A 23,834-nucleotide genomic window follows, 5' to 3' on the forward strand; every position below is an offset into this window, starting at 1 on the left:
CATATTACCGTTGAGACCCTTTGGACTTGCTGGTCCATGTTCTGGATCCCTTGAAACATACCACACAAATGTCAAAAGAGTCTTCTTGCAATACAGACTGTACCTTTTTTCAACAAGTAGTGTGAAAACTCCACCCACCCAGAGGGGAGGGTAGTATTATCTGCTCGTATTATTGGAACGTGCATTTCATACTCTTATTTTTACTACTTCTACTTTTCATCCAAATTCTTCAAGTTCTCCAAAAGTGAAAAATCCATCCCTAAAATGCACAGTGTATCGGTAAACTTGGCAGGGGGCTCCTCCTTCTGACACCTGTGTATTTATCTTTCCCTCTTCCTCGTCCTCTTTGTTGGAGCATCACCACAGTCGCATTGTCTCCATGGACACCGCCATCTTGTTAAGCGGTGCCGAGCACTCCGTTCCGTTTGAGTGCTTCCTTAAGCGCTTTGAATCAAGCGAGCCGCTTGGCGAGCGGTAAGCAAGCTGCTTGCTAACGGAACACACCCCAAAATTCGTGTACATTACACGAACTCAGAAACAAACCGTCATCCCTGTGTGTTTTTTCACAGACAGGGTGATTCATCAATGTGTGTGCGTCCCGTCCTTCGGATGGACGTTAAACAGGAGCGTCCCGTCTGCTCACATGAGTTGGTGGACGTTAAAGACCCCGAGGTGCTCTTCGTGAAGAGTCGGCGAGCTATCGCCGGCACCCTGAACAAAATTCCTACCCTGATATGTCGGGAGCATTTCATGAGCGGCACAGCAATGCCCTCTCCCAACGATGCCTCCTCGCAGCCTTGTTAAAGAAGAAGGAAAAACGAGAAGGGAGAGGAAGATTGTATCGTGCGTGTCATGGTGGCCAAAGCGGAATAGTCCGCAGCAGCGTCTCTTAGTCCGATGTGGTTTTGGAAATCAGTCTGCTTTTCTTTTTTTAATCACACACATAACGAACATGTTTTCGTACCGCGATGCATATTTATTTGTATATAGAATGGTAGTAAATCAGAGAATAATAACAATACATATTTAATAAAGAAGAACGATGATTTCATGGTTACGCCTCTTTTGAAGGCCAAACTAACCTTAAGTGTTCATAAAAATCATCATAATAATAATAACACGACAATGCGAATAAAGTAACGAGTTATTGATGAAGAAAAATGTGAACAGTCTAATCAAACCCCCCCCCCAAAAAAAAAAACATAAGAGTACGATCGCTGAAAGGCGCGTGGACTGTGGACGGAGGACGGAGCACGGAGCTGCTGCTTGTGAGCCGGTGGTTGCGGTTTCGCACGGAAAGCCTGGCTCGACGGGCTCGACGGGCTCGACGGGCATCACGGCCTTGTCAGGTTCACCGTTCGGGAAAGCGCGACCCCATCCATGGCTTGTGACAGCGATTCGGCCGATGAAGAATTTTATGATGCCATCGAAGATGTCGCTCATGGCGGGTATGGTGATTGTGGTGATTGTGGTGATTGTGGTGATTGTGGTGATTGTGGTGATTGTGGTGATCGTGGTGATTGTGGTGGTGCAGAATGCTGAAACATTTTACTACTCGTTTTAAGTGCCGTGGCACCGGCAAGTTGCGTGAGTTGTGCGATAGTTCGGACGACTTGCCCGCTGAGGTGTTTCGGAGTTTGCGATGCGGTGTCCCATGGCCCGTGTGCGTGTGTGCGTGTGTGCGTGCTCCGCAGGGTGTCCAACAGGAGACTTCCCTGCACGGCTGCGTCCGGGACGGTGAGTGCGTTGTGCGGACGCTTTGAGCATCATGTGTAACGTTACATTGTGGAGTTCGCGCGGGGTGCAGCAAAACGGGCACTGCACGGGTGCAGGTGTCTGGGACGGCACATGAACACCTGTGAAAAAAGGAAAGCTCGTTGTAACTTTAAAGAGGTTCGCCGTTAAGTATTGCCGACGGGTGGAAATGTGCGATGGAATTGAAGTACTGTAGGAATTTTGTTTTTGTTACTAGTTTCTCGTGTTGAACTTACCGGAGAATGCACCTTGATTCCGTGCCCCCACCCCAACCGCAGCCCCCACCCCCTCCTCAGCCTCCCCCTACACCTGCTCCACGACAGGTTGTCTCTCTGTTCGAATCAGGTTGTTTAATACGAGTAGGTTTTATTTTGAAGTTCTTCAAAATTTCAGTCCCCTGGACCCATCACAGATCTTCATGCTGCTCTTTTTTTGCATCCTCGAGGATATTGGTGGAGGTCTTTGTTTATTTTTTTTCCAGTGTGTGTGTGGTCGTATGGTAGCTTTCATTTATTGAAGCGCGACTGTGTCGCTGATGCAGTGCCCCTCCACCAGAACACACACTGGAACTGGTACTCATTTCGCCCACCTCGGAAGGATGACGTGCTGAGTCAACCCCCTGGTGTATTAATTCAGCGGCCGACGTGGCTTGAACTCAGGACCCTAGGATCCCAAGCCACCACCCTAACCGCTGAGCCAACACCAGGCTACTCCGTTACTTGTGATTTTGTTTGCAATCGAATTTTGTTTATCCTGTGTGATCATGCCAGAACATGCCGTGTGTTGTACCCAGACAAAAACGATGCTTGGGGCACCCTTGGGCAACATGCAAGATTTGGTTTGATTTGGTTCAGTAGTTTGTTTATTTATTTATTTATTTTTTTAGCTCGCCTGTTTGAAGAACAGAGAGCTATAGCAATACCCCCGGCGTGAGCGTGAAAATGTTAAAGTTTTTGGTGTAAGTTATTTCCTTTCTAATGTTTTTATCTACCACACTATTTTTTTACTGATTACAATATACAAATACATATGTTGTATTGTTCGTCTTTCGGCTGTTCCCGTTGGATGATCCGCTGTGGCGACCCCTGTTATGATCCACATACTGATTTGGCATAGGTTTTACGCCGGATGCCCTTCCTGATGCAATCCTGGTCGCCACTTAGGACACAGGGATAGCAATATACATATATTGCTTTAAAATTATTTGGATCAGACTTCACTGCAATGCTTTATAAAACATATTATTAGACTAGTCTTTTAAAAACGAAAAACGATAAATGTATAAACGGGCGAGCATTGGGTGGCTTTGACACCAACTCTGGTTTAGTTTTTGAAGCGTATAAAAGCAAACGGGACTCGGGAGAGCGCATACCTCCGCTAGGTTGAACGGTTTACCTTTTGTATCCCACTGATGGGCTACATCTGGATCTGTTCCTGAACCCAAATCTATTTGGCCTGTTCTTGTCACCTTCCCAACTCATCCACCTCGTCTTGTCATTAGCCAGTCCACAACTTTTTGAGTTTAATTTGTCGTTTTTGGCCCCATCTTTCAATGGTGAAGAATAACTCCAGAAATTGTAGCACCCGGATCCGGATCTTCACCAAAATCGAATCGATTTGTCCGTGTCACACAACCGACATGTCCAAGTTTTGTCCAAATCCGTCTATAACCTTTTAAGATATCATGCTGACACAAACACCGATGAATACATAACCACCTTCAATGGTGGAGGTAAAGCCTGTATCTCACTGTGCTGCGACAGCTCGAGACTAGTTGAAGACACCAAATTGCGATAAAACAGCAATAATTTTCACTTGGAATCGCACTGAATTTATATTAAAACACATTTGCGTATGTCTCACGAATATCGCACGAATGTCCCACGAACTCCCGGCGAAATTTGGGATGAACTTCGCCTGGAGTTCGCATACATGTCGCACGACATTCACGCGACGTTCGGGTGACAAAACTGAGATTTTTTTTTTGGCACATTCAACTGTTGCACGACGGTCGTGCAACCATCACACAAATGTCGTGCAACAGTCGCACAACAACTGTGCGTGACAATTGAGAAATCGGGACTATATATATATATATATATATATATATATATATATATATATATATATATATATATATATATATATATATATATATATATATATATATATATATATATATATATATATATATATATTAGCCTCTCCCTTCCAGCAATCATATTGTCAGTTGGGAAACGAGTAAGAGAGTACCTGACTGAGTACTACAATGGTGTGGGAGCTTGTGCCCTGGCAGAACAGGATGGTGGGATTACAGGAGAATGCTGACCAAGCCTGATTGTTCAAAGTGTTCTGTTACTTGTCAATGTTGCACCCACAAACATTGTGTGTGACGCAATTGTTCATCTGCCTTGATAGGGGCTTGTGGGTGTGACCATATTTTGTGTGTGACTTAATTTATGTAAAAATATGTGTGATGCGATTTATGAATGATGGGAAGGTGAAAGGAATGATGGGAAAGTGAAAAGTTTGCATTGAAGGCCATTACTCAGAACAGGAGAGAAAGAGGACAGAGAATGCTGATTTTACAATATGGAGTACGAGTTTATTTTTAAGTCGTATCTGGATTGAACTATTGTGAATCTATCTACATTACATTGCATGTCACATTTGTCGCACCTTCTGACTCACGGAAACTAAATTGAGAAGGGTTCGAGACAACCGCGACGACTCTGTGACTTTTGAGATAAAATTTGTTGCACGAATTTTTTGAACATGTTCAAAATTCTAGCGACACCAGAGCGACGTCCTGCGACTCGCGCGAGGAAATTGAGAACCAGCGCGAACGTTTCCAGACATTTTGGAGAATCCCATTCGCATTTTATCGCGAGCTGTCACATCCCAGTGAGATACAGGCTTAACACACATATAAATATATAAATTCACTTTGATAGGACAGAAGAAGGTTAAGAATTTGTTTATTATTATTATTGTTATTATTATTATTATCCCCCTCTCACCACCAATCCCCTCAATTTCAATAATTATATTATTGCTCATCTATCTATAATTCCAGCTATCTCTGTGTGTCTGTTTGTGTGTTTGTGACCGCTGTTTCTTGACAACCGCTGGTCTGATCTAATTGAAACTTGCCAGATATATTGCTGGGGACCTGAGGATGTGCCTTTTCAAGGTTTGATATTAATCGGACAAGTGCTTCCCAAGTTATGGCCATTTATTTACCAAACCAATGACTATACATGTTGTTGCGTTGGCGTAGCAGATGGGGAAGCGAAGCTCAGCCGCGTTCCCCATTACGGGTTACAACGTACGGACTTCCGGAGAGTGATGACTTCGTGTATTCTAATAATTTCTCGATTTCTTATGCGCATTTATAGATAAACACAATGCCCCAAGTTATGATCGTTTTCATATCAGACGGTGTATAAATTTCGGTAACATCAGAGTGCTGGTATGCTCCGAACCAGGAAGTAAATTTTTTTCTCTCTTCTCTTTTTGTTTTTCCTTGTGAGGACATTGCGAAAAGGCAAAATACGTTGGCGCAAATTGAATAATTGGCCATTAAAACCTAAATTGCGAGTCATCGTAACTGTGATATGCGAACTTCTGCGCCACCCACGTACGGGCACGCAAGAGCGAAGAAATGGCCTGTGTGGTTATTGTTTGTTGCTCGCGGTTTGAATATTTATTTATTAATTTTTTTATGGGCAGCCACGTTCCCCATTACGGGTTACAACGTACGGGCTTCCGGATAATGATGACTTTGTGTGTTCTAATAATTTCTCGATTTATGCGCATTTATAGATAAACATAATGCCCCAAATTATGATCGTTTTCATATTAGACGGTGCATAAATTTCGGTGACATCAGAGTGCTGGTATGCTCCGAAGCAGGAAGTAAATTATTTTTTTTGCACGTTTTTTTTTTTTTCGTGTATTCTAATAATTTCTCAATTAGTTATGCGCATTTATAGATAAACACAATGCCCCAAATTATGATCGTTTTCATATTAGACGGTGCATAAATTTCGGTAACATCAGAGTGCTGGTATTCTCAGAAGCAGGAAGTAAATTTTTTGCACGTTTTTTTTCTTCTCCTCTTTCCTCTTCTCTTTGTGTTTTTCCTTGCGATAAAAGGCAAAATACGTTGGCGCTAATTGAATAATTGGCCATTAAAACTAAATTGTGAATAATCGTAACTGCCATATGTGAACTTCCGGACAGTGAGGACTTCAGTTCCGGTTAGTAACGATTACTGTATTCTTTCTCGATTCTTTCTTTCTCGATTTCTGTACTTTCTAGATTTTCTTAAACCCAATACCCCAATCCAGTCAGTGACTATTACTGTATTCTTTCTCGATTTTTTTTTTCTTGATTTATTGACTTGCTGTATTCTTTCTTTCTCGATTTCTGTACTTTCTTAAACACAATGCCCCAATCCAGTCGTCGTTTACGAGAGCGAAGGAACGGCCTGTGTGGTTGTTTCTGGCACGCGGTTTGAAAGTTTATTTATTTATTTATTTATTTATTTATTTTTTTGCATGTACGGGCACGTGAGAGCGAAGGAACGGCCTGTGTAGTTGTTTCTGGTATGCGGTTTGAAAGTTTTTTGTTTGCACCTACGGGCATGCACTAGTTCATCTAAATTTGGATTGTTCTTTGTGAGATGCATGATACTTCTGGTAATTTGTATGTGCATATTGTGTTTATCACATGGTATCGATTTGTTGTTGATATTGTGCTGTTTTTACCTCCACCACCGAAGGTGAAGGATGTTATGTTTTCACCCCTTTGTCTCTGTCTGTCTGTCTGTCTGCACGATATCTCAAAAAGTTGTGAATGGATTTGGATGAAATTTTGTGGGCAGGTTTGGTGTGTGACATGGACAAACTGATTATATTTTGATGAAGATCCAGATCCGGATCTGACTACTAGAATTATTTTCGTGATTCTTCACCATTGAGAGATAGGGTGAAAAATGATATATAGCACGATATCTCAAAAAGTTGTGGACGGATTTGGTGGAAACTTGATGGACAGGTTGGGTGTGTGATGAGGAAGAATTGATTCGATTTTGGTGAAGATCCGGATACGAGAATTATTTAATATTAAAAGTGATTCTTCACCATTGAGAGATAGGGCCAAAAACGATATGGTTCTGTATAGCATATTTCAAAAATGTAATGGGCCTGAAATGTTCTTGTGGATCAGGCATTACACGGTGGAGGTATGCGTTCTACCGAGTGCTCTTCTAGTTATTCATGTATTATTTTAGTGACTCCATTACTTTCTTGTGTTTTGTGGCATGTGCACAGCTTGTGGCAGATGAAAAACTTGGACTTGATTTGCTCAAAACAGATGCTGGCAGTAAAAGTCAGGTAAGTTATTGTTTTCACGACTCGATTCTTCATTGGCCATCCATTCTGGGTTGGTTCTTCAGGTGATAATGAATTTTAGAATTAAAAAGCTTTCTGATATTTGTTGAAAACAAATGCAATACGAGAGAATGATTAAAAACAAAATATTTATTTTTTAAGGAATCTAGATTAATTGAATATCCTAAAACCGTGTTTTTTTATATTTATTACTGACTTGTGATTCTTTCTTTGCATGTTTCAGGGCAAGGCAAAAGAGGATGAAAAAACGTGTAATTCTATAGATATTACAAATATGGACAGTGAGCCAGGCTTTAGAAGAACATGTCCCACGAGGAGCCAAGAGGATAGATCTGTGGTTTCTGTGGCTGCTTCAGGTAGCTTGATTAAACCTGAGGAAATTCTATCACCGAGGGAACTTGATGCAGCGAAAAATGAAAAAGTATTTTACGAAAACGATATTGCGAAAGCTGAAGACGTGAGTGTCAAGGGATCGGAGGCTATTAAAATGAAGCTATGTTCAGCAGACCAAGCTGAATCTTCAGTGGGCTCAAGTAAAGCTGAAGTGGTAAACGTACCCTCAAGACAAGGCAAATATGCTCCCTTTGATGACCAAGAAGTTCAGGTGTTCAAAGAAGATTTGAAGGAGACAAAACATCCAAAGGAATGCCAAGAACCTGGAAAGAAAGAAATGCCAGCAAAACCACCTCCACCTTTACTTATAGAACCAGACATTGTCACAAGTACGAAGCAAGGACTGCCACAAAGACCTCCAGGTCCAGGAAATGGTCCTCCTCGACGGCCTCCACCACCTCGACCATCCATGCTCCCATCTGTTGCTCGTAAGCAACTCTCGTCGGATAGCAAGTCGGCAAGTTTGGAAGGTGAAAGAGCTATTAAATGCAAAAAAAAAACTAATCGATTTTGCAGTGCGGGCAACATTATCTTGGGGAACAATGATGTCAAGGTATATGTCAAATTAGCTGAATGGGAGATGGGGTTTTCCAATAACTTCTGTGTGTATGCGAGTAGAGGTGATGACAGTTTCACTATTTGAGCTTTTGTCATTAAATTTTCAACACACCTTTTTTTTAATTCTTTAATTTTTTAAAAATTTACAATGTCCAGGCTCGTATGAGACCTAACAAGGGGAGCAGGAGATGAGGGATGGGAGAGGCAAGCATAAATAAGTAGGGAACAGAGACATTAGGAGATCTGTGGAAGGGAGAGAGATAGGGCGAGAGGTACACAGGGTAAACAACGTGGACACTACAGGGACTTTCATGAAGGAAAGCAGGGCATTTGAATGAGGTGGGTTTTGTGTGTATTAGCGGAGGGAGAAAAGATTGTGGTTTTGGATGGGGGAAGATAAGCGATTGTGGTGAACAGCTGTTTTGAAGAGAGTGTGGGAGTTTGTTCCAAAGGTGGAGAAAAAGGGTGAAGGTGAGCAGGGATGCTTTATTATCCCGCCCCCCCTCCCCGGAGGGAGGGAGCGGGATGTTGTAATCTTCCGGTTTGTTTGTCTTTGTTTGTTTGTTTGTCTGTCTGTTAGCAACTTTACGGCAAAACGGCTTTGGCAAACACTATCAAATTTAATCCACAGGTGGGCAATGAACCTTGGACGACCGCATTAACTTTTGGGTCCAATTGGATCAAAGGTCAAGGTCGTGAAAAGATCAAAATCGTTTTTCGCTCATAACTTCGTCAAAAATGATCGGATTTACTTCAAACTAAACTTATCGTGAACCTTCTTCTATTTGTCACTTGTAATCCTACCAATTCCTATAGTGAAAAATGCATATTTGTGAAGATCGGTAGGGTCTGAAGTTTTGGGGGTCATGGTCATCGGTCAAAATTACAAATTTTCCATTAAAACTAAAACATGGTTCAAATTTACATTTGATCCTTAAATGGGCGGGATTTGTTGTGCCTGGCACCACTTGTTTTTGGTAGTTTTACCAGAAGGGGGTTATTGATGAACCTTGAGCGCGCTGAGGGAATATAGGGGGGAGGAGTCGTAGCGGACAGAGCAGGGGGGGGGGAGGCCGGAGAGGAGATGGTGGCAGACAGAAAAACCACCGACCTGCCTCTGGTGAAAGAGTGAGAGAGTACGGGTCACTCATTTGACATTATGGAGAAGATAATTAAACATTGCATCAAAATGTGAAAGGGCAAATTCACATTGACTATAAATATCCCTTTTTATCCCCAGGGCAAACAGCAGGTAAAGCACGAGATGCCCTGTTTTTATTATTATTATTATTATTATTATTATTATTATTATTATTATTATTATTATTATTTTTAATCACTTCCGTGTTCCTTTGTTTATTTATGATTGAGCTTCAGTGTGTCTGTCTTGACTCTAGGGCGAGGCAATAACATTTTTACCAATTGAGATTTTGTCATTATATCTTCAACAAACCTTTATTGTGAGAGGATGGAGAATACAAATGAATAAAATGTGCATTAAAATTTTTATTTATTTATTTATTTATTCTAACTGTCATTTTCATCAAGTTTAGTTCGAGTACAAAGTGGATGCGGATGGGCTTTGCATTTTGAGATCCTTTCTAATTAATATTGTAAACGAAAGGGCAGCTGATATTGAACAAACCAAAATGTACTACATATATATATATATATATATATATATATATATATATATATATATATATATATATATATATATATATATATTGAAGAATGGTGAGCTTTCATTTGGAACTGAGCAGATTTATACGTGTGCTTGTCTGGAAAAGTAAAATAGTAACAGGAGGGTATGTGTGGAACATCTCCCAATAATGCCACTCAACTCTTTCTATCAAGACAGCTGATTGGTTTCTAGTGCTAATGTCATGTGTACAAATTCAAGTTTGACTCGCGTGATGGGACATGTTTGGTGATTGTGTTCCATACAAAGTCAGAAAAGAACCTTTTTGGTGACCATTTTCCTGAAAAAGTCAGTAAATGTTTATTTATTCTGCCATACATTGGTGGTAATGTTATAGTGAACAACCCATCAACTTCCCATGAGGCCTTATGTGGTGTTGTTCACTGTTCACCAACCAATGCTGATTAACTTTGACCTGAAAACCGAAATTTTTTCAAAATTTGAAAGGAAAACCAACGGTCCAATGCAAAAAGAGAGAATTGAACAGAAGACATTGAAGATGACAAATGAGTGAACAAAGCACCAACTTGGAAGAGCAAGCGATACAAAGCCAGCACAATTCCATATTATAACAGGTTTTAATGGAACTAATGGATGAAATTAGAACAATTTTGGCTCCTGGAGGAGCTGCAATACATATAATGAACATGAAGACAAATATCCATGAGATAACAATGGGCTTGACTCCAGACAAACACAGCCGCTGAGCTTGGCGGAAGTGACAACTTCCCAGGGCACTCGATGTACTGGTGAAGTCGGCTTTATGACATTTTTGTTTTTGCACTCAGCGGAGCAATTGAGGAGAATCATCTTCCCTTTGGGTGCCAATCCATGGAGTTTGTCCGTGCTCTTTATTTTAAATGCTGAATGTTATGCAAGGAAACAGCTCGTACTATTTTTAAAGCACGTGGTATGACTCTATTTGAGTCAGCATTGGACCACTGACCTCCCATGCTCAGAGCTGACACTCCAATCATTTATGTCATTATGAACGAATACATCTGTAAATGTACAGATGATCCATGAGTTTAGCACCATGTTGGTTTAACACTTGCCTGTCTTAAAATACTTGCAGAATGTGTATAGAACATCCCCCAATAATGTGATTTGGCCCTATCAAGTATTGTGATTGGTTGTGAGTGCAGTTTTCACATGCATACAAACAAAAAAGGAACCTTTTCACAATAATTTCCCCCCCCAAAAGCCAGTAATTTATTTCCATGGTCAAACACGCACGGTAATATGACACCGAAAATGAATCTTCCCATGAGACCTTGCTTGGCTTCCCAAGATGACAGCATTTGCCTGCATGTAGTCATGAAATGAACTTCTCCCATGAGGCTGTGAATGTGACATACCAATATGGTGGTGCTAATTTCCTGCTGATGCTGACAAAATTTGGCTTCGATTGACATGCAGTGAAATTCAAAAACAAAAAATATTAAGAAAGCTTGTGCCAGTCACATTAAAGAACAAATGAAGTACCACCATGGAAGAATTGGGGGGCATAAAGCCAGGACGATTCTGTATTATATAGACGAGCAAGCACGCACGCCTGACAGGTGGAGTACCCTTCTCGGCTCACCTTCGGTGGAAAATGTGCTGCGGCACATTCTTGGAAATCTACTTTATAATTTTTCACAACACGTCCGAAGATAAAGGATATGATTTGTAATACCGGCTAACACCAAAGGTGGCGCTATTTTACACATGCACATGCACACCTATGCCTACACCTATCTACCCATCTGCTCCATTTTAGATGTAGATTGGTTTCACAAACAAACCTATTATTATTGAACCAGACCTGTCCAACGTGGTATAGTTAATGTAATTTTTGGTTTGAAATGCATGACATACAATTGGAAGTCCTTTTTATATATTGAAGGTACCAGTAACATTACTGACCATAATAATGAAATGTTTTTTTTTGTTTTTGTGGTGTGATGTTCGTTTACCTGCCAGTGTCAAAGGAGCCAAACCCGTTAAGTGGCTTGGTGAGCCCAAATACTGCGGTGGAAAACCTGGCACAGGAGCTCTATTCATTGGATTTGGCCAGCCTTTCTGCTTCTGACCAAGTTGTCATTGCCCAGGTTGGCATGATATATTGATTTACATCCTCAGGTTTCAAGTGGGTTGTTGTAAGGAAATTGAGGCTTTGTGGGAATCAATAGCACATCTTGTACTATTTATGGGAATCATCATTTTTTTTTTCTCAATCTCCATATCAACCAATTGTTGGTGAGGGTTCTTTGTGCTGATCATCTCATTTAACATTTGGGATTTAAAAACGATTGTGTGACATATCAGTGGTATTTTCAATGATTAACTTTCAGAGGTATGTGACATTCTTCATTATAACAGTCTTCAGGTCTGTGCCCATCTGAATCCCTGACTCGTGATCCAGGGAACCCAAGTTCAAATCCCATTTGCAGTCTGTTTGTCCATTGTCAATTATGTCCATGGAATCCAAATGCATTGGTGTCTCCCAATGTCCTTGTTCTGGATGTGTTTTCAGTCAAAGGTCTTCCATGAGCCTCAGATCAATGTTCTATAAAACAAAACAAAAAAAGGAAAGAAAAGGGTTCCATTACATATTAATCCTGACTTCTTTGTTTTTTGGGGGGGGGAGTTATCGTTATTGTTGTTTGAGCTGATTACTTAATGTGGTAAAGTATGTCTTGAGAGCAGGTCTGATGTTTCGTTTATTCTTCAAATACAATTTGAAGACTTTATACAAGGTCATTGTCTGTCGATTACATCCCATAATGGAATAAATATTTTTTGAAAATCTGCGGTCCTATTAATGGAACTTTTTTTTTTGTTCTTTTTATTTAGGGATATTAAAGTGGACGGCTTATGACGTATAAATTACATGGTAAAATGATTATTGAAGAGTGACTCGTACCTGAAACACCTCTCGAAGACATTGCTGTAACACATGATTTTAAAAGTTTATATAACTCCAAGATGACTTGGTCTGCCAAGGCCATTCACAATTGTTTGGTTTGGCTGAGAGTTGTCTTATGGCATGGGGGTGGTGGTGGTGGTGGGGGAGAGGGGGGGGAGGAAAAAAGGTCATTTTAGTTTCACATCTCTTGAACAGCAGGAAGTCTGGTGAATTGCTCAGGGTTGGGTATTTCTGATTGAAGTTCGGCCATATTATTTCATTTTGTGTTTGACTTCATGATCTGAAGCAAATCATATATCTTCCATAATTCCATTGTGCACCTTCATCACACAGAAAAGTTACTTCATTCTATGTTTTCATTTTTTGCAATTAAGATGTCATGTGTTCTGCCAGGAACAAGAAGACTGCACAGTCGAGCCAGCTCTACACAATTCTGCTCCTCCAGTCTCTGGCCGTCCTCGCTCTGACTCTGGGAGAGAGCTCACAGACGAGGTTGGAATATTGATATCTTGAAGTGGTCACTCAAACGATTTTCTGAAGGGTGAAGTGTATTTTTAGGTTGAAAGCCTTTAAACACATTTTGCAAATGGGAAGCATAATGTGTTGCATACATAATGTAACATTTAATATAGCATTGAGCACCTGATATGTTGTGTAGTTTTAAATCCAATTTATTTCTTTTCAGTGAGTTTTTTTTTTTTTTTTTTTTCTTTTCTTCAACGGATGAACGTTAGGTTGTGAACATTGGATCTGTAAGGGGGAAAATAAGTTATCATGCCTTCTCTCAAGAGGGAAGGTTAATGTGTGCGGCACTCCCGCGTAAAACAAAGATGAGTGTCCATCCCGCAAAGGATAATGGTGCTGTTGATCCTAAAGATGATAGTGTTGTTTTCTGTAGTGATGTCTGTGTTGAACCCAGGTGGGACTAAGGAGGCCATTTAAACGGCTGGTTGGCAGGTCCAATGGAAATGAGGGCACACAAGTGCAATCACTATTTCCACCAGGCCTTTTGCCTTCTGATTCTTACTCTGATTCCTTTGCTCCACTTGAGCAATGAATTTGCTCAAGCGTAGCTAAATCGGATTTGTATTCTGCCCTCCTGAATGTCCTGTCTGTCGTAAGGTCCTCCCATATGGTGTATATATATGTATTCCTTTCTGGTATCGAATGATAATCCTGGAAGAGCTTGTAATTTAATGCATGAAGGATGAAATTAGGAGGCATCCTTTTACACTGAGCTTCAATTGCAAGTACATTAGTAGACACAAGAGACACAACCAGCCAGCCATGTTTCTTCCTCATTGTGGTTCACCTCTTCTGAGAAAATGCCACGATTGGCAATGAACAACTTTGCTGACTGAAAACAAAATATGAAAGATTAATTAATTTCACCATGATGTTTTTTGTGACTACAATGAAAATTAATAATTCTAAATAACTTTACTTCGTTCATTTTCTGTTCATTCTTCACCCCTCCATTGGCGAAACAGATGCATGGAAGAAGGCTGCATTAGATATGGATCTTATTGTTAATTTTGTTCATTGTAAATATCCATTCATGGCAACCAAGGCAAGTGAAGCTCAAAATAAAAACGTGACACTTTTTAAACTCTTTCTCTTGGAGTGAGTATCTGACTTGCATCTGTACAGGAAGGTTCATTTTACTATTACTGCTTGGTCGACCTTCAATTTATTTGCGAATCGCACCTTGTGCTCTTCAAACACAAGTACTCAGTTGACCTAAAGCTCCAAGCACACTTCCATCAGATTAATTGCTTCATCGACATTATTACCACGCGAAGTGAAAAGCATGGTGAAGGAATAGGTTAACTTTTGTCTGTCCTTCTATCGACAAACGTTGGTTTATGATAGAAGAAAAACTCCATTTAAATTGAATGCTATATTTTGAACACTTGTCAGAAAACGAACCTGCCATTTAACGGTACTTTGGCTCTGAATCCGACCTGATCGCACATATGCAGAGGAGTGAGATTAAAAAGAATTCCCCCCCTCCCCCCGTCTGCCTGCCTGGCAGTCAAACAAAATTGCAAATCATTCCAAACAGCAAACGTGTTTTTAAGGATGTTATGAAGGACACAAACAGCCACAAAAAGCTAATGTAACGTAAAGTAAGGTGGAATAGCCACTGCATCAATGACTAAACTTCCGGAATTGATTTGTTTTATGCGACCTTTAAAATCATTATTTTATTTCAATTGAATTATATACTTGAACACTGTCTGGAGTGAGGTGTTCTGTTAACTCTCTTGTTTGTGTTGTTTTAGATGCTGCCGAATGTTTGTTTATTTTAAGCATGGTCATTGATGTTTATTATCGGCGCTGGAGGACTCGTCTTAAGCAGTAGATAGAGTACTTTAAAAAAATTTTATGCAGGAATCGTAATAATAGTAATCATAATAAAATTTATGCAGGAATCTGAATTTCTGCTCACACTTTGAGAAAGTTCAGGATGGTCTGGAGTGTTTCCTCACTATAACATACAAGACCACAGTTGTCTGCAAACTGGAGCTTCTTGATGACCATCTATGAGAAGTTTGATCTCGTACTTTTTTTTTTTTGGAGATTGAACAGCTCGTCATTGAAGCAGATTATATAGAAAGTTCACTGTGGTTCATTCACTAGTATGGTGGAAGATTGATAGCATCTACATGTTGAGAAGAGAGAGAGCACCAAGTTGCATCCTGGCTTCTTTCTTCCTTATTTATCGTGTGGAGAATTTCTCACCGCGTATTTGCAACAATTGATTCTATCGGGAAGCTACTGGATGGGTGAAATTGATCTATGACGGTCAAAAGTAAGGGTAGGTTAACCAAAGGACCTCATAGCTCACCGAGTCATAAGCTTTGGTAATGTCTGTTTAAACCCAGTAAAAGTACAATGCTTTTCACTTGGATTTGCAGGGTTGTTAACACCATGTAAGAATTTCATTTGGATTTGCAGGGTTGCCATCATCATTTCACTGGATGTTCCCAATTGGATTTCACATTGCCATTCTGTTCGGAAGTCTTCTGCTTTAGTAAGCAGCTTGTTAAGAATTCTTGCAAGTATCTTGCCAACAATAGAAAGGAGTTATATCCCTAAAATGTTGTTGCAGTTTGATTTATTGCCTTTTTGTTCAATGAATGTGACAATGGAGGTAATCCTATAAATTTGCTTCTTTGTTCCACATATTCAGCAGTAAAAATGCAATCGGATTTTATTATTGGTTCAAAATATAACGAGCTGCACTTTTCTTTTGCTCTCATTCCTGTATGTCCATAAAAGGTGCACAGCGTCTATACTTCAAGGTGTCCATGTTTGTTGAAATAATTGTGCTATGCCTTATGCTCTGTGTGCAATCATTGTGAAAGCATCGTATGATGTAAATCACAATGGAGTGGTGAATAGTGGAGCAGTATTTGGCATGAAGAAAAGGGGATTTGGGGAAGATTGGGTGAAGGGTGGAAGGTGAATCGAGAGTTAAGTGATGGGAAAGTGTGAAGCATGGAAATGGCAGAAATTTATGAAATGACTTGAGAAGCAGGAAAGGATGTTTTGTTTTTGGTTTAAAAAAAAATTTAATGGAAAAAAGGATTTGCCAACATCGTGATTCCTTTCAGGAGATTCTGGCACTGGTGATGGTAAAAAACTTGGATACTGGTGAGGAAATTCCGCTCAGTCAGGCGGAGGACAAACTTCCCTGTGGCATCAATCCATTATCCCTGCACATCATGCAGCGTACCCAAGAGTTTCTGAGGTGAGGACATAGAATAACTTGACAATAAGCGATTCTCATTGTATAAGGACAAATAAATGTAAGTTGTATTTGCTACTCCTACTTGCAGCCAGGATGTGGGATCTGATGAGGAAGAGAAGTTGAGTCAGGGGCAAGAAATGGATGGGCGAAAACTAAAGCAGAAAACGTAAGTGTACGTTTGTAGTTTTTTTTTTTAACATTATGGTTTTCTTGGACTGGTTTGACTTGTAAATAAATGTTTCTTGTTTCCCCCCCCCCCCCAAAAGGAGAAAATAATAGTATCAATTTGATTGAAAATCTCTCAGCTGGATTGTATCAATGGGATTGAAAATGAGGAAATTATTTTGTCAACGTTAAACGTTTCAAACGCCAACGAATTAGCGATTAATGATTTGGCATTAGTTTTTGCAGGCAATAAATACTAAAAATTTTCAGCCAAGTACAATCCTGGATGCTTTGCAACAACCTGATTGGTTGCAGTTGCTAATAAAGGACTCTTCACCGGCACCAAAGTATGACTTCCCTGTTTGTGTGTGAAGTACAGTTTGAAGCAAATATGTGTTTTTGTGCCTTTTGCATTTTATATTCCGTTTCCCACTTTGTGACCCCCCTACATCCTCCTCTTCCTCTCGTTGTTATCTCTTACGAAACCCACATTCATTTTTACTTTGACCACTCTCCCACCTCCCTTTTCTTCCTCATCTCCCTCATCCTTTTCACTGCCTTTCAACCTTAAATTGTTTTTTTTTTTTTTGGAATCATTCTCACCTTATCCCCTTTAACTTGTGTTATGTAGATGTTCACGGTGCCTTTTAGTCATTATATTTTGAAGCAAAACGGATTTGGTGAAAATGTGAAAACTTTGCGAAAATCACAGCGAAAATAACTTCCCTTTTTAAAAGTTTTTTTTATTTTTCCTTCAGGTACATTCTCACTTGCTCATGTTATGCGCAACCACGCACAATGTCTATAGTCAGCATTTAAGTGTCCATACGATGTTAAAATGCAGGTTTTATGAATTTTGTCAATATATGATTAATAAGAAACGATTGTAACCAATAAATCTTTGTGCTATCCACGCTTTACATTTCTGAGCATCACCAGAAAGTTTACACAAGGAAGGGAAGTTTTGCAAATCGTAACCGAGGCGATGTTCAAGCTAAGCCATTGACTGGATGTGGAGTTCAAAGTTTTCTTCGTTTTGCAGTAAACCATGGTATTCAAGGCCATCTCCACTCATGGCTCGCAGACTTCCTCTCCTGTCGCAGTCAACGTGTGGCCCTAAATGGAGTTCTTTCATCCCCTCTTCCTGTGCAGGCTGGAGTTCCTCAAGGTAGCGTTCTGGGCCCTGTTCTTTTTCTGGTTTTCATCAATGATCTCTCGGACTCTCTGGAAAATCCTCTATTTCTCTTTGCCGATGACTCCACCCTCTGCCGTACCATCTGTCATCCCTCAGACCGGCAAGCAGCAGCTTCTTCGCTCACTGCAGATCTGGATAAAATCACAAACTGGTCCAACACGTGGAACATGTCTTTCAATCCAGACAAATCTCACACTCTCACTATGTCTCTTCGAAAGGACCGTTTACAAAACCCCCCCATCCACTTTCTCAACAATCCTCTGGAAGAAGTCTTTTCTTTCAAGCTTCTGGGTCTCACTATCTGCCATGACCTTTCCTGGGAAAGTCACATTTCCAACCTTGCCTCAAAAGCCAGTCGCCGACTGGGAATCCTCCGTCGTGCAAAGTCCTTCCTTGGCCCTCTTGAGCTCCTGACCACTTACAAAGCTTTTGTCCGTAGCCTGATGGAGTACTGCTCTCCCCTCTGGGCTGGTGCTCCTGCCTCCCACCTTTCTCGACTTCACGCTGTCGAAACCAGGGCTTTTAAGATCATTGGCATCTCCCGCAATGAAGCTGAGTCTTTGGGCCTCTCACTCAATCACCGCAGGTTGGTCGGTGGTCTTTCTGTCTTCTACCGACTCCTCTCCAGCCTTGCCCCCCTGCTCTCTCTGTGATTTGTCCCAACCACATTTCCACAGGGCGCTCAAGGTCCGCCAACAACCCCCTTCTGGTAAAACTACCAAAATCACGAATCACTGCTCATCTTCACTCTTTCATTCCTCTTTTTTCCCGCCTTTGGAATAAACTTCCTCACTCTATTCTTTCCCATTCTTCCCTCCAGGCTTTCAAAACAGCTGTTCACCACCACCTCTTATCTTCCCCCATCCAAATCCTCGATCTTTTCTACCCCCGATAATCCACCCAAGCCCACTTCCTTCAATTCTCCTGCTTTCCTTCCTGAAAGTCCCTTTAATGTCCATCTTCCCTCGCCATGTTCCCCGTCCCATCCCCATCCCTCTCCCTTCCACAGTTCACCTGTGTCTGTTCCCCAATGTTTTGTCCCTTCCACTCCCGCCCCTCTTGTCTCATGCCTCCTTGCTGTGAGTTGTGTGTTAGCTCTCATACGAGCCTCGACCAAGGTATACAAAAAAAAAAAAAAAAAAAAAAAAAAAAAAAAAAAAACCACCACCTCTTATCATCCCCCATCCAAATCCTTGATCTTTTCTACCCCCATTAATCCACCCCAAACCCACCTCTTTCAAATTCCCTGCTTTCCTTCCTGAAAGTCCTTGTAATGTCCATCCTGTATACCCCGTGTTCCCTGCCCCATCCCTCTCCCTTCCACAGATCTTCTAATGTCTCTGTTCCCCACTGTTTTGTCCTTCTCACTCCCGCCCCCTCCTGTCTCATGCCTCCCCTTGCTGTGTGTTGTGTGTTAGCTCTCATACGAGCCTCGACAAAGTATACAAAAAAACAGGAAAGCAGTGGTCTGCAGGTTGCCTAAAATGCAACAAGACCATTCGTATCTCAGTTTGTGCCCAGCACCAATGAGATGATTACATTGTAACAACCATTTTGATTGATCAATAAATTGCAGATAATTTGGAACTTTGGCTTCTACAACTCAATTATATCATCCAACCCAAGATAATGTAATGCCAAACTACATTGCTTATTCTCACAGAACGATCTGCTTGAAATATAATTAATATTTTCATGAACTTTACTCTCGTGAGTGGAATCTCAATTAAGATTCAAACATTCATGTGACAGAACATGCATATCGGTATTTATGTTAAAGGGAAACCCAAACAATATATATATATATATTTTCTGAGCATCATGAATCATGGTCTCGTTTGAAAGGGGGGGGGGGAGTATTTTTTTCCAAATTTTCTTTTTTGCCAATTAGAAAGTGTCTACAAAAAAAACGTCCTACAGTGTCGATTTTCGATTTTGCCAGTGTCGTCACACCTTGAATCCATAGTTATCCGTATGGCGGCTTTACATAGAGAAACGGTGCCTGTCTCGCTCGGATTCAGAGACTGATTCCAAAGTTATTAGCAACTCTGATGGTTCTCAGAATGTTGAAACTGATCAGTGGGATTTTAAAGAGACTATTGGAGTCATAATTAGTGATGGAAACGCTTTTGGGGAAATTGTAGAGCCGTATAGTTTTGAGCCTTGTGTGAGTGATTCAGAGAAAGAAGGCGGAAGTATTATTATTGAAGATGAAAACGCTGGTTACATGATCATTTCAGCTTGCTAGGGTTTGATTTTTCCATTCAATTGACTGTTTATACGGGAGGGATTTTTGTATTGATTGATAAATTGGTTGAAATATTATTCGAGCAGAAATACCCGTCATTGCCCGACAGCTGACGCCGTGGACAAAATGGGCAATGAATGCTTTGTCCTACCATCGCAGGATGACCAGGTGTTTTGTATGCTACGGGGTTGTTCCGTTTCATACTTTCCCCAGATGCCATTTGTATCCGTGCTGTGTCCCACCATCATGTCCGTGAGGTGTCCATGTTCCTCACCAGTGGAGGGGGAGTGTGTGATGTTGATGGTATTGTTCGGGTGGGGGGGGCTCTCAACGTTTTAGCATCCTCGGTGAAATCCTTTTGGAGGAGTATGATGATGATACATGCATGCATACTTTCTGTCCACAATAAATAGATGGTGGTTCATTTGATTTGTAGAAATTTGTGTCGAATAGATAATTATTTTTCAGGTGCTCTTATGGTAACTGCCAGACAGTGGCAACATGTGTTTGAGTCATCATTGGAATTGTCCATGTACATATGCTGGTAGCTGGGTTGAGATGGTGTTGGTTTTCAGCGATGGCTGTTTCTTCCAATTAATTGTGGGAATGGCATCCTTACTCAATCGTGGCAGATAACCACACGATGTAGCCATCTCTATTGCTTTCTAACAGGTTTTATTTTGTATACCAAGTCAAGGCTCGTGTAAGAGCTAATATACAGAAAGGTATAACAAGGCAGGAGCCAAGAGGGGTGCGAGAGGGAAGCACAAAATAGTGGGGAACAAAGACAATGGGATATCTGTGAAAGGGAGAGGGATGGGGTGGGGTACACTGGGTAAACAAGATGGTACTACAGGGGATATGAAGGAGGTGGATTAACGGGGGTAGTAAAGATCAAGATTTTGGATGGGGGAAGATAAGAGATGGTGGTGAACAGCTGTTTTGAAGACCTGGAGGGAGGAGTGGAATTGAAAAGAGTGTGGGAGTTTGTTCCAGAGGTGGGGAAAAAGTGAAGGTGAGCAGCGATTTCCATATTTTGGCAGTTTCACCATACGGGGCTTTTTGGTGGACCTTGAATGCTCTGAGGAAATATAGGGGGGGACAGATCATAGACAGAGCGTTGGGGACAAGGCCGGAGAGCAGACTAGAAGACAGAAAGACCACCGACCTGCCTCCGGTTCGAGTGATAGACCTAAAGACTCAGCTTCATTGCCGGAGATACCAATGATCCTAAAAGCCTTGGTTTCCACAGCGTAAAGTCAGGCTAGGTGTGAGCACCACCGCAGAGGTGGAGAGCAGTACTCCATCAGACTGCGGATGAAGATGAAGTTCTCTGTAAAATATTCCGAGCACAAAACAGAACATTTTGCAGGCCCGATCCACATGTGGGTATTTCGGACAAACCTCTTCCAATTTCTGGCAAACTTAGGGTCTTTCGGCTATTGATGTAGCATGAAACCATCTCGGTTTGTATTACTACAACAACCAAGGATGCATCGACTCAGCATATTTATGGAAAATCTAAAATTATTCATCGTTTGAGTTAAATCATACCGCGATGTAACCCATACACCACGGATCTGCTGGTCCACTTCAGGGTGCGACGTCGTGGCGAATCTCAATAAGAAGAATATTTTGAATTTTAATTGCAAATTTACCTACTTTATAATTCTAAATCAGGGAAAAAGATATCATATCTATTTTGTAAGCCATCAAGGGATAGATTAGTGCCAAGGTGTTCCCCTTTAACAACCCAAAAAATGCATGATTATTAAATGTAGCACACTCCCAGATCACATTGCTAGTAACTACACAAATCGTGAGATTTTGCAGCACAACACGACTCGAGATGGCTGTGAGGCATCAAATCGACTTACGAGGACAACACGGTACCGATACGGCAACTCAGAATTTTCAAATCTATCCAACCATCCATCGGGACCATACTCTGTGCAAAGTGTTGGTGCTGCCTAAGCAGTCTCCTTGGTTATTGGACACAATCCTGGACGGGTCGCCACTCCGACACAGGATACCAGCAAGCTGGCACTCGTTTTGCCGACTTTGGAAAGATGACAGCCTGAGTCAACCCCACCTGGTATTTATTCAACAGCAAGTGGGATTTGAACTCAGGATCCTAGGATCCAAAGCCCACCATACGAACCATTATGCCAACACCAGGCATAATTGTATAATCTTCAGCCAGATTTGAATCCTCAACTTCTTGGATGCCATTCTTGTGTCATTGTAAACTAGGTTGCCATCTGTTGTCATTGTTGTTGTTGTTGTTGTTTCAAAGCTATACAGTATGTAAGACTGAGCCATGCTTGTCTGGACAAAGGCTGTGTCTCAGTGCAAAGGTCTGAACAAGTATGTGTGTTGAAAGAATTCTTGCAACTCGATCAGAAACAAACATTTCATTCAGCACTTTGAACAATTTATTAGATCTCCTATGATCAATGGAAGTTTGATCAGAACTGCAACTGCTGCAACAAGCGTTTATTTTATCTGGACTTTTTAACGTCCTGTTGCCTTCCCGTTGTGCTCAAATTGAAGTATTATTGTGTGTTACAACCTGAAATTATTGTGCTAAAGACTTCTTGCTAAAATTGACGTGCATGCGTGCTGAAGAAATTGAACAATGATCTCAGTCGACACTTTACAGTAACTGATGATTCATTCCAATCACATCGTGGTGAATTCAAGTTTTGTTTGCACACATTCTGTCACAACATTGTAATTGTTGAACACTCCAGTTGAAGGCTGGTGTTTATTTAAACTTTTACAAATATGTGTCGATTTTACACTGCACCCTTTTGATCGTGGTTCATGGTAATGCATATGGAGATTCCTTTCCCTGCAGATCCTCATTGCATTAAGATTTGAATTAACTTCTCATTTGTCCTCATTTTTATAAAGTTCACATTTTGTGGCAGCTGGAGGGTTTGGAAACCTTGCACATGTTTGATTGTAGAGTGCAGTTTCGCAAGTTTTTGGGCAAGTCGATGAGGAAAGCTCGTGTCTTGGCTGAGGAATATGGGGAGCGTGCTGTGAGCAAGGTTCGCAGCGTTCGTGATGAAGGTACAAGCCCAGTGCTCTTCAACTTTATATTATGAGATGCCTCCTCTTTTGCATTGCATATTTCACTTGAAATAACATCCACACAATCTTTGAATGCAATTTGTCTCTATGAGCATACCTCATTATGGAGCTTTGTTTATCTTCCTGGAACTTTGTTGTAAATCCAGTACTGTACTTAATTGGCCTTGTTCATAACAATTTTCCTTGAATCTGTGCACCTTTTCCTGAAATATCTATTTTCTACAGTGATTTAATGCTCATGGAAGAGCTTTTATATTAGGTGACAATAGACAAATCAACATAGCATCTGGGATTTAAAAATTCCTGCATGCTGAAATGGGAATTTCAAATAGGCCATTCTCCATGGAATATCCTCTGCCTTTGCTTCTTGTAACAATCCATCTGTGATGACTCTTGATTCCAATGAATGGCTTGTATTTGCTCATGTACTCCAGTATTCTGTTACTCTAAGCCGAGTTGTTCTCTGCTATTATGCCAAATTATGGGCACAATTTTAACTTTATGAGAAGGCCTAGCAGATATGAGGTGATGGATTTTGGGGGCTCAAACAATTCTCTCTCGCTCTCGCTCTCGCTCTCGCTCTCGCTCTCGCTTTCTCTTTCTCTCTCGCTCTCTTTCTTTCTCTCTCGCTCTC

General features: G+C 41.0%; 1 protein-coding gene across 1 annotated transcript in view; it reads left to right on the plus strand.

The window, feature by feature from the left end:
• The first annotated feature begins 1,048 nt into the window (after positions 1 to 1,048).
• The window catches only part of WDR44 (WD repeat domain 44), a 76,495-nt gene continuing 53,709 nt past the window's right edge, over positions 1,049 to 23,834 (plus strand). Inside the window, exons 1-9 of the mRNA XM_085869207.1 lie at positions 1,049 to 1,448; positions 1,695 to 1,737; positions 7,092 to 7,154; positions 7,396 to 8,035; positions 11,791 to 11,918; positions 13,130 to 13,228; positions 16,357 to 16,493; positions 16,582 to 16,659; positions 23,073 to 23,179. Of these exons, the coding sequence (XP_085725333.1) occupies positions 1,381 to 1,448; positions 1,695 to 1,737; positions 7,092 to 7,154; positions 7,396 to 8,035; positions 11,791 to 11,918; positions 13,130 to 13,228; positions 16,357 to 16,493; positions 16,582 to 16,659; positions 23,073 to 23,179 (1,363 nt within the window). The 5' untranslated portion in view covers positions 1,049 to 1,380. The remainder of the gene's footprint in view (positions 1,449 to 1,694; positions 1,738 to 7,091; positions 7,155 to 7,395; positions 8,036 to 11,790; positions 11,919 to 13,129; positions 13,229 to 16,356; positions 16,494 to 16,581; positions 16,660 to 23,072; positions 23,180 to 23,834) is intronic.

This window comes from Eptatretus burgeri, chromosome 2, assembly GCF_056783735.1.
Source record: "Eptatretus burgeri isolate ZD-2024b chromosome 2, Ebu_testis_v1, whole genome shotgun sequence".
Taxonomy (NCBI): domain Eukaryota; kingdom Metazoa; phylum Chordata; class Myxini; order Myxiniformes; family Myxinidae; genus Eptatretus; species Eptatretus burgeri.